General features: G+C 38.0%; 1 protein-coding gene across 1 annotated transcript; it reads left to right on the top strand.

Annotated features, from left to right (window-relative positions):
• LOC140879600 (FT-interacting protein 7) lies at window positions 1-3,619 on the top strand. Its single transcript, XM_073283387.1, has one exon. The coding sequence runs from the start codon at window positions 322-324 to the stop codon at window positions 3,406-3,408; it is 3,087 nt and encodes a 1,028-aa protein (XP_073139488.1). The 5' UTR covers window positions 1-321; the 3' UTR covers window positions 3,409-3,619.
• The last annotated feature ends 15,773 nt before the right edge of the window (window positions 3,620-19,392 follow it).

The following is a 19,392-nucleotide window of genomic DNA, read 5'->3' as shown; positions in this document are numbered from 1 at the left end:
GTCTATGTCTACAGAATTTACGGAGTCGAAATTGAACACAAGTACGACTTTCAAATATGAATGTTGAATATTATTACATTATTATTAATTTATTATAATATGAATATATTGTTTGGTGTAGGGGTCCCTTCCTCCTTTGCTTACTAGTGCAGCCTATTCCACAAAGACAGTTGTCTCCATTTTCCCACCAACAAAAACTCAGAGACCCCCCAAACGTATGTGTGTGTATGTCTTCTTCTTCCAAAATACACCACACCGCCTACTATTTTTATCCACGCTCCCTCTTCTCTTCTCTCTCTTCTCTATCATCTCGCCTCTTCCATGGCGAAACTTGTGGTCGAAGTTCTTGATTCAGTCGATCTCATGCCTAAAGACGGGCAAGGGAGTTCCAGTCCCTTTGTGGAAGTGGAATTCCAAGGCCAGCGACAGAGGACCGCCACCAAGTTCAAAGATCTCAACCCTTTTTGGAACGAGAAGCTGGCGTTCAATGTGAAGAATCATCGAGATTTGTCGGATGAGACGATCGTGGTGTCCGTGTACAATGATAGCAAAAACGGCCACCACAAGGATTTTCTTGGGAGGGTTCGGATTTCCGGCATGTCTGTTGCTTTTTCTGAGGAGGAATCTGTTGTTCAGAGGTACCCGCTTGATAAAAGAGGTCTCTTTTCTCGTGTGAGGGGTGATATTGCTTTGCGGATGCACGCGGTGATACAAGATTCTAACTCATTTGATCCCGTGGAAGAAGTTTTGCAGCACGTGAACGGTGTGGAAAATCCTCGTCCTCATCCTCAAAATCATCATCGTCATAATGATGACAGTAGTTATGCTAAGGCTACAGAAAGTACCGCTACACCATTGCAGGAGGTCAATACTAATTATAAGTTTGAGGATGAGTATCAGTACATGGAAAATCAAGCGAAAAACAAGAAGAAAAAGGAATTAAGGACTTTTTACTCAGTAGGGACTGGTTCCCATGGCGGCGGCCCTCCTCCACCACCGGCTGAGAGGCCGGCATTTGTTGAAACCCGGAGTGACTTTACTAAAGCTGGACCGGCTCCATCAGCCAGTGTGATGCAGATGCAATTTCCAGGGCAGAAGCCTGAGTATTCTGTGGTGGAGACTAGGCCTCCTGTAGCTGCGAGAATGGGGTACTGGGGAAGGGATAAAACTGCGAGCACTTACGATTTGGTAGAGCAGATGCATTTCTTGTACGTGAGCGTCGTAAAGGCTAGGGATCTTCCGGTGATGGACTTGACCGGGAGTCTTGATCCATACGTGGAGGTGAAAATTGGGAACTACAAAGGGGTGACTGGACACTTTTTGAAGAATCAGAATCCGGTGTGGAAACATGTATTTGCATTTTCGAGGGAGAGGCTGCAAAGCAATTTGATCGAAATCACTGTGAAGGATAAGGATCTTGTGAAGGATGATTTCGTGGGTAAAGTCTTGTTTGATATCGTCGAAATCCCTCAAAGAGTGCCGCCTGATAGTCCTCTGGCTCCTCAGTGGTACAGATTGGCGGACAAGAAAGGGGATAAGATCCATCATGGGGAGATCATGCTCGCAGTTTGGATGGGAACACAAGCAGATGAAGCCTTCCCTGATGCTTGGCATTCTGATGCTCATAGCTTAAACCAGCAAAGTCTTGCTAGTACACGATCAAAAGTGTATTTCTCCCCGAAATTGTATTATCTCCGAGTTCATATCATCGCTGCCCAGGATCTTATTCCCTCGGATAGAAGCCGACCCCTGGAAACATATGTGAAGGTGCAGCTTGGGCATCAGTTGAGGCTCACTAGGCCTTCCCCGATTAAGCACATTAATCCGGAGTGGAACGAAGAACTTATGTTTGTAGCATCTGAGCCTTTTGATGAGTATATTGTGATCAGCGTGGAAGAAAGAATTGGACCCGGCAAGGACGAAGTTATGGGAAAGATTCTTATTCCCATTAGGGAGGTTCCGCAGAGATATGAACATGCGAAGCTGCTGGATGCTCGATGGTATCCTCTCTTCATGCCTTCTGTGGCAGAGGAAATTGGGGAGAAGAAAAAAGAGGTGAAATTCGCCAGCAGAATTTTCCTTCGACTCAGCTTAGATTCTGGTTACCATGTTCTGGATGAGTCCACGCATTTTAGCAGCGACCTTCAGCCGTCATCCAAGAATCTGAGAAAGCAGAGCATTGGAATTCTTGAAGTTGGTATTTTAAGTGCTCGAAATCTGCAGCCAATGAAGAGCAGAGAAGGTAAACTGACAGACGCTTATTGCGTAGCAAAGTATGGGAACAAATGGGTCCGAACCAGAACTCTTCTTGATTCTCTGCATCCTCGTTGGAACGAGCAGTATACTTGGGAAGTTCACGATCCTTGTACCGTAATCACAATCGGCGTTTTTGACAATTGCCACACCAATGGGAAAGACGATGCAAAGGACCAGAGAATCGGAAAGGTGAGAATCAGGCTTTCCACCTTAGAAACAGATCGAATTTACACACATTCCTATCCACTCCTGGTTTTTTCCCCCTCTGGTTTGATGAAACACGGGGAGCTACACTTAGCAATACGTTTCTCGTGCACAGCCTGGGTGAACATGGTCACACAATACAGCAAGCCCTTGCTCCCAAAGATGCATTACGTTCAGCCCATATCCGTCAGGCACATCGACTGGCTGCGCCACCAGGCTATGCAAATAGTGGCGGCAAAACTATCACGGGCAGAGCCACCTCTCCGAAGAGAGATAGTCGAATACATGCTTGATGTGGATTACCATATGTGGAGCCTAAGGAGAAGCAAAGCCAACTTCTACCGCATAATGTCTCTTCTATCTGGCGTCTCATACGTTTACAGATGGTTCGATGGCATCTGCTACTGGAAAAACCCGCTCACAACGATACTCGTGCACATCCTGTTCTTGATACTTGTATGCTACCCGGAGTTGATCTTGTCCACAATCTTCCTCTACCTTTTCGTCATCGGCTTGTGGAACTACCGGCATAGGCCTAGGCTTCCTCCCCACATGGACGCTCGGCTTTCCCAAGCAGAGAACGCTCATCCGGACGAACTGTACGAGGAATTCGACACGTTCCCAAGTTCTCAGCCTACTGAACTGGTGAGGATGAGGTACGACAGGCTGCGAAGCGTGGCGGGAAGAGTTCAGACCGTGATAGGAGATCTAGCAACACAAGGGGAGAGATTCCTCAGCATACTGAGCTGGAGGGATCCCAGAGCCACAGCCATAGTCATAGTGTTTTCATTGATCAGCGCTGTGTTTCTTTATGTCACTCCATTCCAAGTAGTGGCGGTGCTGTTCGGGCTTTACACTCTACGCCATCCCCGGTTCCGACGCAAGATGCCATCACTGCCCGTCAATTTCTTCAAGAGATTACCAGCCAGATCGGATTCTCTTCTTTGAGAATTGTACAATCAGGAGCTTCATCAATAACTCCCTTGAGCAGAGGCAGCAACGAGGGGGTATTGTGCAACCTTAGCAAATAGCTTCCTTTCTTTTCACGTGGAGTGATATTTATGATTAATATTCATTATTTTGTTGTATGAGATTGTGCATTTAAGTGTAACTATATATATATCTCTCTATATCTAGTACACGAAATTCCAGATTTCCACGTCCCTTCGAATGTTGTCTTCTTTCGGTTATCTATTATCACATCAAATGCTAATGAATTAACTTTCACATTTTAATAATCATTAAATTGCAAAATGGCTGTCATTTAATTATTAAATCAGATATTCTAAATGCAAAATTAATTATAGATTATTATTCATTAAATATGTGTAACTTGTTGTAAAAAGTAAAAATTTATGGTAAAAAGATAAAACTTCAAAAACTCAAAATATTTCAAAATTCACACTTTATGAAATTTATCCTCTCAATTCAGTTGTGTTTTTAATCACAAATGAAGAGACCTATTTATAGATCTTCGTTTGAGATTAGTCCAAAAATAATTACATAATCACTTACATCATCACACACCTAATTTTCAATATTCAACTCTAATTTTCAATATTCAACCATTATTTTTCAGCACCCCCCCTTGTGATGATGATCGTGATATAGTGATTGTCCTTATTACGTATTTTATACTGCCTCGTTAAAAATCTTACTAGGAAAAACCCATTGGGATAAAAACCATAGTAAAGAAAAAAGATTGTAGCCACGTAAACTCATCCTCATGTTAACACAAAAGATTCTTCACATATTTCATAGATTGCGTATCTCAATGTTATATATATGTTTTCTGAATATCGTCGTAGGAAGTGCCTTTGTGAAAAGATCTGATTAGTTTTCACTTGATTGAATGTAACATATATCAATGTCTTTATTCTTCTCAAGCTCTTGGGTGAAGGCAAAGAACTTAGGGGGGATATGTTTGGTTCTGTCACTTTCGATGTATCTTTCCTGCATTTGAGTAACACATGCATCATCATCTTCGTATAGTGTCACAGGCTTCTTGTCTACTGATAATCCACACGAGGTTTGGATATGTTGGGTCATTGATTTTAGCCACACACATTCATGGGTTGCTTCATGCAATGCAATAATCTTGGCGTGATTTGATGAAGTTGCTATGAGTGTTTGTTTTTGTGAACGTCAAGAAATTGCAGTGCCTCCATGAATAAATACATATCAGGTTTGGGAACGTGCCTTATGTGGATCGGATAAGTATCCAGAATCAACATAACCAATTATACTTTGATTTGTATCTTTTGAATACAAAAGTCCCAAATCTGTCGTTCCTCGTAGATCTTTATATGTTTAATTTCGTTCCAATGCCTCTTAGTTGGATATGAGCTGAATCTTGCCAATAAATTTACAGCAAAAGATATATCAGATCTAGTACAATTTGCAAAATACATATATAAGGGCACCAATGACACTTAGATATGATACTTCTGGACCAAGAATAACTTCACCATCTTCACATGGACGAAATGAATTCTTTTATATGTTTAATGATCTAACAACCATTGGAGTACTTAAAGGATTTTATTACCATATTAAAACGTTTAAGGACTTTTTCTGTATAATTTGACTGGTGAACAAATATTTCACATTATTTTTGTTCAATTTGCAAACCCAAACAATACTTAATTTTTCCAAGGTCCTTCATTCGAATTCTTCCTTCAAGTACAACATAACTTCTTGAATTTCCTTATTCGTTCCAATGATGTTTAAATCATCAACATTACAACAATAATTACGCATCCGGTTGTTGTTTTCTTGATGAAAATACAAGGGCATATTGGATCATTTAAATATCCCTTTTTCATCAAGTGTTCACTTAGTCGATTATACTACATTCGACCGGATTGCTTTAACCCATATAATTATCTTTGCAATTTCACAGAATAAAATTATCTGGGTTTTGAACTTTGTGTTTCAGACATCTTAATTCCTTTAGGAATTTTCATGTATATATCAATATCAAGGGATCCGTATAAGTAAGGTATAACAACATCCATAAGACGCATTTCCAAATTTTCAGACACCGCCAAACTAATCAAATATCGAAACGTAATTGCATCCATAATGGGAGAATATGTTTCTTCATAATCAATTCCAAGTCTTTGAAAAAAACCTTGTGCAACAAGGCGAACTTTATATCTTACTATTTCATTTTTCTCATTTTGCTTTCGAACAAAAATCCATTTGTATCCAACAGGTTTTACACCTTCAGGTGTAAGGACTATAGGTCCAAAAACGTTACGTTTATTTAGCGAATCCAACTTAACCTGGATGACTTCTTTCTATTTTATCCAGTCCTGCCGATTTTTACATTCACCAAAATATTTTGGTTCATGATCTTCATTCTCATTTATGATGTCACATGCCACATTATAAGAAAAATATCTCATCAATTTTTTCTATATCTTTTCGGTTTTATATTTTTCCAGTATTAATATAATTGATAGAAATTTCACGATTCTCGTCAGTTTGTAGTACTGAAAGAACATTTTCATCATCATGTGTTTCTGTTGTAACACTATTTTCTATTTTGTGATCATTGTGTTTCTTTATACATTTTCTTTTGCGATGATTTTTATCCTTGTAACCGACTGGTCTTACACATTTCAAACGTTTTATGACATCATGAGTGTCTTCAATTTGTTTCTTTTGAATTTCAATTCGAGCAGGGGCATTTACAGTAGGTATATATGATTTAGTTATCCCTTTTGTGTCTGCAAATGTATCTGATATTTGATTTGCTATTCTTTACAAGTGTACAATTTTTTGTACATCTTTTTCACATTATTTGGTTCTTGGATCCAAATGTAACAATGATGGTATATACCATGTAATTTTTTTTCGATGTGTTTCTTTTCTCCCTCTAACATTGGAAAGATTTTTTCAATAAAATGACAATCAGCAAAACGTGCTGTAAACACATCGCCTATCTGAGGCTCAAGATATCGAATGATTGGTGGACTATCATAGCCGATATAAATACCGATCTTCATTTGAGGACCAATTTTTAATCGTTGAGGTGGTGTAATAGGCATATATACCATACATCCAAAAATTTTAAAATGAGAAATGTCTGGTTCTTTACCAAATGCAAGCTGCAATGAGAAGTATTTATGATATGCACTTGGTCTGATGCGAATTAATGCAACAACATGTAAAATTGCATGTCTCCATATAGAAATATAGAGTTTTGTTTTCTTAAACATTGGTCTATCAATCAGTTGTGGACGTTTAATCAATGATTCAGCTAATCCATTTTGTGTATGTACATGAGCAACAAGATGTTCAATAGTGATTCTCATTGACATATAATAATCATTGAAAGTATATGAAGTAAATTCTCCAGCATTATCAAATCTTATTTTCTTGATTGTATAATCGAAAAATTGATTTCGAATTTTATTATTTGAGTAATTAATCTTTCAAATGCAACATTCCAAGTCTCCTAGAGACATTCATCAATACCATAAATTATTAAAATGGTCAACATGATGGATGAATTGGCCCACAAATATCACCCTGAATACGTTTAAAAAACATGGGTGATTCAGTTTGGATTTTAGCTAGTGATGGTCTTATAATAAGTTTTTCAAGAGAACATGTTTTACATTGAAACTTATTATTCTGAAAGATCTTATGGTCTTTCAGCGGATGACCATGTGTATTTTCTATAATTTTTTGCATCATTATTAAACCAAGATGCCCTAATCAATCATGTCAATTGGTTAATATTGATGAATCACCAACCACGATATTTGATTCAATTGGACTTATATGCGTATAATGCAATCCAGTAGAGAGTAATAAGTGCATTTTATGCACTTAATTTATATATGATTTGACTTGGATTTTGTGATGTATCGAGTGGATATTATACGTATTTGTTGTTATTTTTGTGAGTTGCAAGGATTTGAAGAAAAGTAGCAAGAAGAAGCGGAAAGCCAAATACGGGACAGCAAACTTCAAAAAATTACTGGGAATGTTACAGACCACCAAATCCGATCTCCACCATTCCAATTGAAGATTATGATGTTTTAAATTTGCTGTAAAAATTTCAGCTCGATCCGACGGCTAAAACTGTAGTTATGATTTTTACAAAAATGCTGCGCAGATGATGAAATGGAAGAACAAGTAGCGCCTCAGCGCCATATTCCTAGCGCTCCTGCGCCCGTAATTTCATGTCTTAAGCTCCCCAGCGCCTTCTTTTGAGAGCTCCAGCGCTAGACGTCCATCATTGAAAATTAAAATACGAAACTTGAGCGCCCCAGCGCCGAATAATTAGCGCTCCAGCGCTGCGCAGTCTCCAAAAATATGGAAAGTCTTTAATCGAGTTTTAAAATGGATTTTATGACTTATTCTGGAGGATACGAGGGTTTAGAGAGTATTCAGAGTTTTTGAAGACTAGAGACGGCTAGAGACCAAGAAAAAGGGAGAAGAATCATTCTTGGCACGAAGACGGACAAAGCGACTATCGGAGACGGAGAAACATCATCTAACTTCATTTTTATTTCATTCTTTCTCCTAATTTTTGAATGATGTTCAAGAACATGCTTTGTTTGATTTTTATTTTTATTATGAACTAATTCCTTTGTCTAGAGGGACGACGTAGCTTGATTTGAAACCATGTTTTTGATACTTTGATTGATATATTAGAATTCTTCATTCAGTTTATTTGTGTTTTTCTGAATTGATTGCGTTCAATTAACTGATAATTAGTTGAATTGTTATATTTATTTGAAATCTAGCATTCGAGAGAGGCGATTTTGAATAGGACCGTAGGAAAATACATCATTGGTGTTTATAGAGTTCGAGAGGCCTATAACTCCATTGAAGCCTTTGTAAGAATTATTGTGCTATTTACCGGATTTAATAGTTGAACTTAGATAGAGATACTGAGTTTGCTATTGAATACGAATTTCTGCTTGACATTTGAGAGAGGTAGTTGAAAATAATAGGGATTTTTGGCTAATAAACTAGAAGAATATATGATATAAATTTCTTTATGAATTAAACTGGTAGATAGTTAAGTGATGTCGAACCTCTAAAATTTGTATCTCATTGAATTTTCGTCTTGCGAACTCGTAGTTATTTAATTATATTTATTGAAAATTTTAGTTTGATATAACTCAAATCATTCTCGTAGCTCTACATAGAATTAATATTTTATTAGTTGCAAATATATGATATAATATCATTTATTCATTCTCAGTGGGATCGACTTGGACTTAATTCCTATATTATAACTTGACATCGTGCGCTTGTGAGCGAAAAACACGCAACAGAGAGCATTGGTAGCTTTTCAATTACATATTACTTTTCCGATTTATATGTGGTAAGACACATATATTTCTTATTTCCTACAGTTTTGTCTCAGTATCATATCCATGGGAATATATGTCATTAAAACTCAACAAATTTCTTTTCGATTTTGGTGAATATAAAACATCATTTATAAAAAATTTTGTACCATTAGGTAACAAAAAAATGTACTTTACCACAACCTTCAATAAACTCTACAGGACCTGATATTATATTCATCATTGTTTTTGTTGGTTTTAGTTCCAAGAAATATCTTTTATCTTGGAGAATAGTGTGCTTCGTACCACTATCAGGTATGCAAACTTACATGAGATTATTTCCTTGTTTAGCTTTACTCAAAGCATTTTCCATATCGAACTTCAAAAAATATGCAGTAAAGAAAAATTAATGACAATACATATTCAAAATATAACGTATTTCATAATTATACAATAAAACAATAACACAAGAATACATGAAAAATATAATATGTTACATTCATGTTCCACCAATATATTAATCAATTTCTGAGAAATCATTCAGAAAATCCGAGATTTCAAAATGAGTTGAATAACTCAATCGGCCACCTTGTTCAGTGAAATTGGTCTATTTTTCTTTTCCCTTTGATTCTTTATAGAGCTTACAAAGGTGCTCAAGTGCTCGAAAAATACGAGACCAATGTCATGGAGTGCCGCATCTAAAACAAGAACTTGTGAACCGTTTTGAGTGATTTTCATTAGCACTCGTGTTCTCATGATGCCTTTTTTGGTGGGTGATTTTCATATCCACGTCCGCGACCGCGACCACGGTCATTTCTACGTCTACGTCCACGTCCACGTCCTCGACCTTGTCCACGACCAAAATCTTGTCTTTGACTTTGATTTTGGTTTTCATTTTTACTTACGGTATTTGCTTCTGGAAATGTCGTTGATCCAGTGGGTCAGGTGTAAGGACCCGATATTATATATTAATTAATTTGTGTGTTAAAAATATGTATTTATAAATATCGGTTTATAGACAATATTAAAATGAATATGTTATTAATAGAGCACACAGGAGTTGAAATAACTCGAACCGGGTCAAGTTTGAACCCCGAATGAATAAAATAAGACACACATTAAAGCAATACATATCTAATTAAATAGATATGGATATATATATTCAGACTGTTTCTCTCTCCTCACGCGTTCATCGTCATCCCCGTCTGTATCATTTTCCTTTTCATTTCAAAATCTTTCCGTCGCTTGTAAGGGTCGTATCTCATTCGTTTTTGGCCGGATTTCAAAAGTAAATATAGTTATGGAATCCTCTCGACGAGAGCTATCTTTCGGTACCTATATTTCATATTTTTATTGAGATTTCCGGAAACCCGTCGCACCAGCCGCCGTCGTTCACCGCCGTTCGCCATCGCCGATCACCGCCGGAGTATAGAGGGTTGCTGTTTCGGTTGATTAGACCTCTAATTCGAATATTTGAGGTAGATTTCGAGATTAGTGTTTCGAATTTTGGGAATTTTGATTCAATCGACTTCCGATAATTAATATTTGATTTATTATTGGTTGTAGGTATTATATCGGACTCGATTGGAGGTATTGGCTATTTTTCAGAAATTATTCTAGCATTATTTCGAAATTTCAGATTATTGTAGTTGGGGATTTTTGACTTTTAGGATTATTGCAATTACTATTTAAATGTGTCACTGTGTTAGAATTGTCTTATAGTAATTTAGGATTTAGTAACTAATTATGGACAATTTCAGATTATTTATATTTAGGTAATTCGACTTTTAGAGTCGTATATTCAATATTTGGTCATTAATAGGATGTTTTAATATTAAATATGAATTTTAGGATTTATGAGCAATTTTTCTGGAATTACAGATTCTGAAAATTTGGGATTGGAATATCCGAGAAATATTTGGGATAATTTCTATGGTAAATTAAGAATTGGTTGAGGTACGTATGAGCTGTTTATATTACGACGCCTATAATGGCATGTAATGATATTAAGTATTTTGTAATGAGTGATAACGTGTTTTATATGCTTACGTGGATTATATGATTTCCTTCACTCATTTACAAGTTTACATAGCACGTTGAGCCTTGACTCCTTTGATTGCTATTGATATTGATCTCTTGAGATGTATTGAGTCATCATGGAGCGAGTGACATTGTTTTAGTGCACTCCTGAGATAGCATGAGGCACGGACAGGTAGCTCCTGTCGCCCTCCGATGCTACGTACGACACTCCTGATGACAGCATGAGGCTGGAGGGGTCGCTCCTGTCACCCTCCGATGCTACGTGTATGGATTAGCAGTGATGATTCGAGGTCTGCTGCGTTCCTGGCACGGGTGGCCACTGAGTTTATTGTGATACGATTATTTGGACTCCTTTTGGTATCCCTTATTTTATTGATACCTGTCACGCATTACATTGCATTTCATTGCATTGTACTTGATTTTATTCATGTCAGTTATATTTGTCGTAATTTTTATAGTTCGTCGTACTGGGGTCCGACCCCTGTTTTCTTTTTATGCTGTGGTTGTTTGTGATTCCATAGCAGGTTATCCAGGGGGATTTGACGCATCTGGTGGAGCGTCATCTAGTGGCACCCAGTGAGGCGAGCGTGGAGTCGAGTTCCCAGATATATGTATATATATCAGTTTAGCGAGTTTTATATTTGTCGGGGTGATGCCCTGTGTATCTGTATAAATAGTTTTGGACCTTGTTTTGAATTGTTATTTGTGTGATCGAGCCTTGCCGGCTCTGCATGTGTTTAGTCCTGGCCAGTGCGGCTATAGGTTTGTAAATTGGAGTTGTGACTCTATTTTCGAGTATATATTGCTGGTTGTGTTGTACAGGTTTTTGGGATGTTCTATTTACGAATAGGTCATGCCGAAATTTCTGTAGGCCCAAACGAAAATTTTTAACTCGTTTTCGCTGTTTACATTAATTAATCCTGGTTGTTTGATCATTAAATATTAAATCAGGACACGGGCCCTTTCATTTGGTATCAGAGCGTATACTGGGATATGCTCGAATTAGAGTCTAGGACACTCGAGTTTAGACACTAACAAAATGGTTGCGTATGTGTGTGACTACTTGTTCTTACGTGACTTACTTGTGGTGTTTATTTTTGAACGTATTTGTTAGAACCAGTAGTTCTTGGCTTTAGAATTAGTTTATGAATTCTATTAGAACTCTGAGTTCCTATCATAGTTTTCTGTTTGTTAAGATATTTCTGCCTATGTTTAAATCCTTGTGTCTTGTAGAATGGCACCAGGAGGAAGAGGTAGAAAAGGGAAGGAAGTTGTAGAAGAGTTTGCAGCGGAAAATGTTAGAAATCTTGATGATATTGTCAGGGGAAGACGTGGTCGACCAGCTGTTCAGCCTCCGAAAGATGTGGAATTAGAGGTGGAACAACAACCACGGGTGAATCCTGACAAGGGAAAAGCTGTTCAGGCTGAGGCTGATCCAGTAGCCCAATTGACTGAGAAAATGGGAGGAATACGATTAATAATTTCTCAATTTCAGGAGTTGCGTCCGCAAAAGTTCTTTGGCAATGAAGGAAGTGAGAAAGCTGCTAGTTGGTTGAAAAGTCTCAACAATATGTTTAATGGACTAGAATATCCTGATGATATTCGACTGAAGTTAGTTCCTTTTCAACTTAAAGACCGAGCGCAACTGTGGTGGGAAACGACAGCAGAAACACTTTCTGATTCTGGTGAAAAGATCACATGGGAAGTATTTTGTAAGCAGTTTGCACAAGAATATGCACCACCATCATACTATTCTGCTAAAGAAGATGAATTTAATCTGTTGGTGCAAGACAATAAATCTGTTGCTGAATATGCTTCTCAATTTTCTGCTCTTTTGCCTTATGTCCCACATGTTGCAAAGAATGATCGATCAAAGCTTTCACATTTTCTGAAGGGGCTTACACGAACGATCCATACGTTGGTAACTACTGGAACTCCATCTACTTATATGAAAGCAGTAGAAAAGGCCAAGAAAATTGAAGCAAGTCTACTCAGGGGTGAACCACAATCAATCCCAGCAGCTAGTCCTCAAGGAGCTGGAAGCAGTTCACAGACACCAATGAGTTTACCTTCATATCAGCCTACGCAATTTTCTCAGCAAGCGAAAAGGCCTTGGTTTAAAGCTAGAGGGAAGCCATTTAAAAAGAAACAACAGTCTAGTTCATCGAGTTCCAGTGGTAGTCGTGCAGAAAGTTCAGTTGGATCGTCTGGTAGGGTGTACTGTGACAGATGTGGTGGTAATCATTTGAGTGCACATTGTACAGGATTTCCAGGAACTTGTTATACTTGTGGGCAGGCTGGACATTCGTCTCGAGTATGTCCAAATGCTGGAAGACAGCAATTTCAGCCACCACAGTTTGGCCAGTTTTCTGGACGACCATCATTCAGCCATATGCTCCTGTACCACAGTTTGCTCCTACACAGCCTTATATTCCAGTACAGTCCACTCAGCAGCCTAGGTATCCATCTCCTCAGAGTCAGCAGCGTTTTCCAGGTCCACAGCAGGCTCAAGTCCATGCTATGACTCAGGATCAGGCACAAGATGCACCTGGGGGAGTTATTGCAGGTATTTGTTATATTTTTGAGTATCCTGCACGTATCTTGATAGACACAGGAGCATCTCATTCATTTTTATCTGTTACATTTGCTGATGAGCATGAGATTGCTTTTACCCCGTTATTGGATACTGTGTCTGTTGCTACTCCTGCTGGTGTTTTCTTGATGTCTAATGAGATAGTTTTGAATTGTGTGATTAGATTTGAGGATAAGATAATGATAACCAATCTAATCAAACTAGCTATGTCTGATTTTGACTGTATCTTGGGTATGGATACATTGATGAATTATAGATCTACGGTTGATTGTTTCCATGACATTGTGAGATTTAGACCGTATTATGGCAATAAGTGGAATTTTTATGGTAGTGATTCACAATCTCGCATTCCATTAGTATCGGCAATGGAAATGTTTAGATTATTGTCGATAAGAAATGAAGGATTTATGATTTATGCTCTAGATGCGACGAAGGAAGAGAAATTGAAAGTTTCAGATATTCCTGTCGTTAAGGATTTTCCTGATGTATTTTCTGATGAGATTCCGGGTTTTCCGCCTCAAAGGGAAATAGATCTTAGCATTGAATTAATGCCAGGGACAAGTCCTATTTTCCGAGCTCCATATCGATTAGCTCCAGCAGAATTGAAAGAAATCAAGACGCAATTGCAAGATTTGCTGGAAAAAGGTTATATTAGACCAAGTGTATCACCTTGGGGTGCTCCAGTCTTGTTTGTGAAGAAGAAAGACAGAACGATGAGAATGTGCATCGATTATCGGCAATTGAATCAGGCTACTGTGAAGAATAAGTATCCTTTGCCACGAATTGATGACTTGTTTGATCAGTTGCAGGGTACATCTGTATATTCTAAAATTGATCTTCGTTCCGGATATCATCAACTTCGAGTTCGACAGGAAGATGTTTCCAAGACAACATTTCGAACGCGTTACGGACATTATGAATTCTTAGTTGTGCCTTTCGGGTTGACTAATGCTCCAGCGGTTTTTATGGATTTAATGAATCGTGTGTTTCGGGAGTTTATAGATCGATTTGTTATCGTTTTCATTGATGACATTTTGATTTATTCTAAGTCAAGGAAGGAGCATAAAGAACATTTAACATTAGTTCTTCAGACACTCAGAACATCACAATTATATGCTAAGTTTTCGAAGTGTGAATTTTGGCTGGACAGAGTATTATTTCTAGGACATGTGATATCAGCACAAGGGGTATCTGTCGATCCTAGTAAAATTGAAGCTGTTATTAATTGGTCTCGACCAACCAATGTCTCTGAGATTCGTAGTTTTTTGGGTTTGGCTGAATATTATAGGCGTTTCATCAAGGGATTTTCTGAAATAGCTAGGTCTATGACTATATTGACGCAAAAAGATCGACGTTTTGTGTGGACTGAGGAATGTGAAGCTAGTTTTCAGACTTTGAAATAGAAATTGACTACGGCTCCAGTACTAGCATTACCTTCAGGCTCAGGTGGATTTGTTGTCTGTACAGATGCTTCTTTGAATGGACTGGGTTGTGTTTTGATGCAAAATGGACGCGTGATTGCGTATGCATCTCGTCAATTGAAACCACATGAGACTCGTTATCCAGTTCATGATTTAGAATTGGCTGCCATGGTGCATGCATTGAAAATATGGCGTCATTATCTGTACGGTGAGCAGTTTGTGATTTATTCCGATCATAAGAGTCTGAAATATTTATTCACACAGTCTGATTTGAATATGAGACAACGTCGATGGTTGGAATTACTTAAGGATTTTGACTGTGATATTCAATACCAGTCAGGAAACGTGAATCAAGTTGCAGATGCTTTGAGCAGAAAAGTTCATACTAAGATGTTGGCATCTTTAACTATTTCTAAAGTTCATGAGCATTTGAGAACTTCAGGATGGACTTATCGAGCTAAAGGTAATCATTTCATAGTTTCATCTATACAAGTTGAATCACGAATAATTTCAAAAATCAAAGCAGCATAAAAGACTGATCCATATATTCATCATTTGAAAGAATTAACTCCAGCTGGTCAGTCAGGGAAATTTCTTGTTGCTTCTGATGGATGTTTGCATTATAATGGTAGACTTGTGGTTCCGAATTTGATAGATTTGAAAGACAATATATTACGAGAAGCTCATTGTAGTCGACATAGTGTACATCCTGGAATTAGAAAGATGTATCATATCTTGAAAGCCCATTACTGGTGGGAAGGTATGAAGAATGATATTTCTGATTTTGTGGCTAAGTGTTTGACGTGTCAACAAGTTAAGGCTGAAAGAATGAGACCAGGTGGTATGTTACTTAGTCTTGAAGTACCACAGTGGAATTGGGAACACATTACTATGGATTTCGTGACACACCTACCTCGATCTAATCGTGGTTGTGATGCCATTTGGGTTATTGTGGATAGATTGTCTAAATCTGCCCATTTTATTCCATATGATCGTACTTGGACATATACGAAAATGACGAAAATGTACATTGATCAGATAGTACGATTACATGGTGTGCCAGTTACTATAGTATCAGAACGTGATCCCAGATTTACTTCTAAGTTTTGGTCTAGTTTGCAATCAGCTTTGGGTTCTAAATTGGCCATGAGTACTGCCTATCATCCACAGACAGATGGTCAATCTGAAAGGACTATTCAGACACTTGAAGATTTATTACGAGCTATTGTGATGGATTTTAGTGGTGGTTGGCAAGAATCTTTAGCTTTGGTGGAATTCTCTTACAATAATAGTTATCAAGTATCTATCGGGATGGCACCATTTGAAGCCTTGTATGGCAGAAAATGTAGATCTCCGATCTGTTGGGAAGAAGTAGGAGAACGATAGTTGTCAGGACCAGAGTTTATTCAAGAGATGAAAGAAAAAGTTGACCTGATCAGGAAAAGAATGAAAGCGGCCCAGGATCGTCAAGCCAGCTATGCTAATAACAGACGTAGACCTTTAGAATTTCAGGTTGGCGATTTTGTTTTCTTGAAAGTATCACCATTTCGTGGTACTATGAGATTTGGGCGTAAAGGGAAATTAGCTCCTCGTTATATCGGTCCATACGAGATTGTTGAGAAGATTGATATTTTAGCGTATCGTTTGAACTTGCCGCAGAGTTTGTCTGCGATACATGATGTATTTCACGTATCTATGCTACGGAAGTATGAACCAGATCCTTCTCATATCTTGAGGGCTGATGATGTGGAGTTGGATAGTTCCCTTAGCTATGTTGAGTATCCAGTGCAGATTCTTGATCGTAAGGAAAAGCAACTTAGAAATAAAACGATTCCTTTGGTTATGGTGGAATGGAGTAGACATGGGAGAGAAGAAGCTACATGAGAATTGGAGTCTCGAATGCGGCAAGAATGGCCTCATTTGTTTGACAATGTGGTGACTTATGCCATGTACTCTGATTTTCCTATGTACTATGAGTGATAGATGCTTGACCACTATGTATATAAGTTTGATGTGTGTTTGATTTCGAGGACGAAATCTTCTTTTTAGAGGGGGAGAAATGTAAGGACCCGATATTATATATTAATTAATTTGTGTGTTAAAAATATGTATTTATAAATATCGGTTTATAGACAATATTAAAATGAATATGTTATTAATATAGCACACAGGAGTTGAAATAACTCGAACCGGGTCAAGTTTGAATCCCGAATGAATAAAATAAGACACACATTAAAGCAATACATATCTAATTAAATAGATATGGATATATATATATTCAGACTGTTTCTCTCTCCTCACGCGTTCATCGTCATCACCGTCTGTATCATTTTCCTTTTCATTTCAAAATCTTTCCGTCGCTTGTAAGGGTCGTATCTCATTCGTTTTTGGCCGGATTTCAAAAGTAAATATAGTTCTGGAATCCTCTCGACGAGAGCTATCTTTCGGTACCTATATTTCATATTTTTATTGAGATTTCCGGAAACCCGTCGCACCAGCCGCCGTCGTTCACCGCCGTTCGCCATCGCCAATCACCGCCGGAGTATAGAGGGTTGCTGTTTCGGTTGATTAGACCTCTAATTCGAATATTTGAGGTATATTTTGAGATTAGTGTTTCGAATTTTGGGAATTTTGATTCAATCGACTTTCGATAATTAATATTTGATTTATTATTGGTTGTAGGTATTATATCGGACTCGATTGGAGGTATTGGCTATTTTTCAGAAATTATTCTAGCATTATTTCGAAATTTCAGATTATTGTAGTTGGGGATTTTTGACTTTTAGGATTATTGCAATTACTATTTAAATGTGTCACTGTGTTAAAATTGTCTTATAGTAATTTAGGATTTAGTAACTAATTATGGACAATTTCAGATTATTTATATTTAGGTAATTTGACTTTTAGAGTCGTATATTCAATATTTGGTCATTAATAAGATGTTTTAATATTAAATATGAATTTTAGGATTTATGAGCAATTTTTCTGGAATTACAGATTCTGAAAATTTGGGATTGGAATATCCGAGAAATATTTGGGATAATTTCTATGGTAAATTAAGAATTGGTTGAGGTACGTATGAGCTGTTTATATTACGACGCCTATAATGGCATGTAATGATATTAAGTATTTTGTAATGAGTGATAACGTGTTTTATATGCTTACGTGGATTATATGATTTCCTTCACTCATTTACAAGTTTACATAGCACGTTGAGCCTTGACTCCTTTGATTGCTATTGATATTGATCTCTTGAGATGTATTGAGTCATCATGGAGCGAGTGACATTGTTTTAGTGCACTCCTGAGATAGCATGAGGCACGGACAGGTAGCTCCTGTCGCCCTCCGATGCTACGTACGACACTCCTGATGACAGCATGAGGCTGGACGGGTCGCTCCTGTCACCCTCCGATGCTACGTGTATGGATTAGCAGTGATGATTCGAGGTCTGCTGCGTTCCTGGCACGGGTGGCCACTGAGTTTATTGTGATACGATTATTTGGACTCCTTTTGGTATCCCTTATTTCATTGATACCTGTCACGCATTACATTGAATTTCATTGCATTGTACTTGATTTTATTCATGTCAGTTATATTTGTCGTAATTTTTATAGTTCGTCGTACTGGGGTCCGACCCCTGTTTTCTTTTTATGCTGTGGTTGTTTGTGATTCCATAGCAGGTTATCCAGGGGAATTTGACGCATCTGGTGGAGCGTCATCTAGTGGCACTGTAGTGACCCTTACCCGGATCACCTACTAAACAGAACTTATGCATGCAATTAACTTAATAAAACAGATATCAGAATAAAACTGCGAAAACCATTAACATTATACAATCCCAAGTAAAGGAATCTGTAATTATCCAATAATATACAACCAAATCGAATAGCTGTATAAACCCAAACAACAGTAATAAAACCTAGACGATGCTCCAGCTGGCCAACCACTGACTAGCCCCTCCTGGATCCATCCTCCTCGTCCAATCGCAAACCTGCCCCATGAAATAGGGTGTCCAAAAAATACAGAGTACGAGACGTGAGCATACAACGCTCAGTGCGAGAGTATGAGTATACATGCATGCAAAGTGAACTTCCTATAGACTCGAGGTCAAGGATCAGATAACAGAGACAGACCGGGCCCTGGTATGTAGCACGCTGTGCCGTCGCTTCAGGAGGTGGCTCCCATACCGAGATAATCGTGGATACGCCGGACCCAAATCGATGGAAGTCCATCCACTAACAGGATAGGGTACAACCCTACTAACAGACATCTCGAAGGAGATACAGCAAGATGCAAATGAATGCAGCATAATATCATGGCATATAAATCATGCAGTCACATAATACATGCATACTCAGTCAGGATATCTCGAACAGTACTTTCGTACCTCAAAACAGTGCAAGCTCTACCAACTTTAGGTCCATGCCTATAGTCTGCTCTACACTGCCAAATGATACTACTATCATTAAAGTGCTCTAAAAGCCTTAACTAAGCTATTGCATACTCCTAAATATTTATAGGAAGCAAAAGCTATACCTTCGTCCGTCGTTAGCCCTTTGAT

This window comes from Henckelia pumila, chromosome 1 (genome assembly GCF_033568475.1).
Source record: "Henckelia pumila isolate YLH828 chromosome 1, ASM3356847v2, whole genome shotgun sequence".
Taxonomy (NCBI): Eukaryota; Viridiplantae; Streptophyta; class Magnoliopsida; order Lamiales; family Gesneriaceae; genus Henckelia; species Henckelia pumila.
The sequence above is the reverse complement of the archived record's forward strand: the minus strand, read 5'-3'. Positions and strand labels throughout refer to the sequence as shown.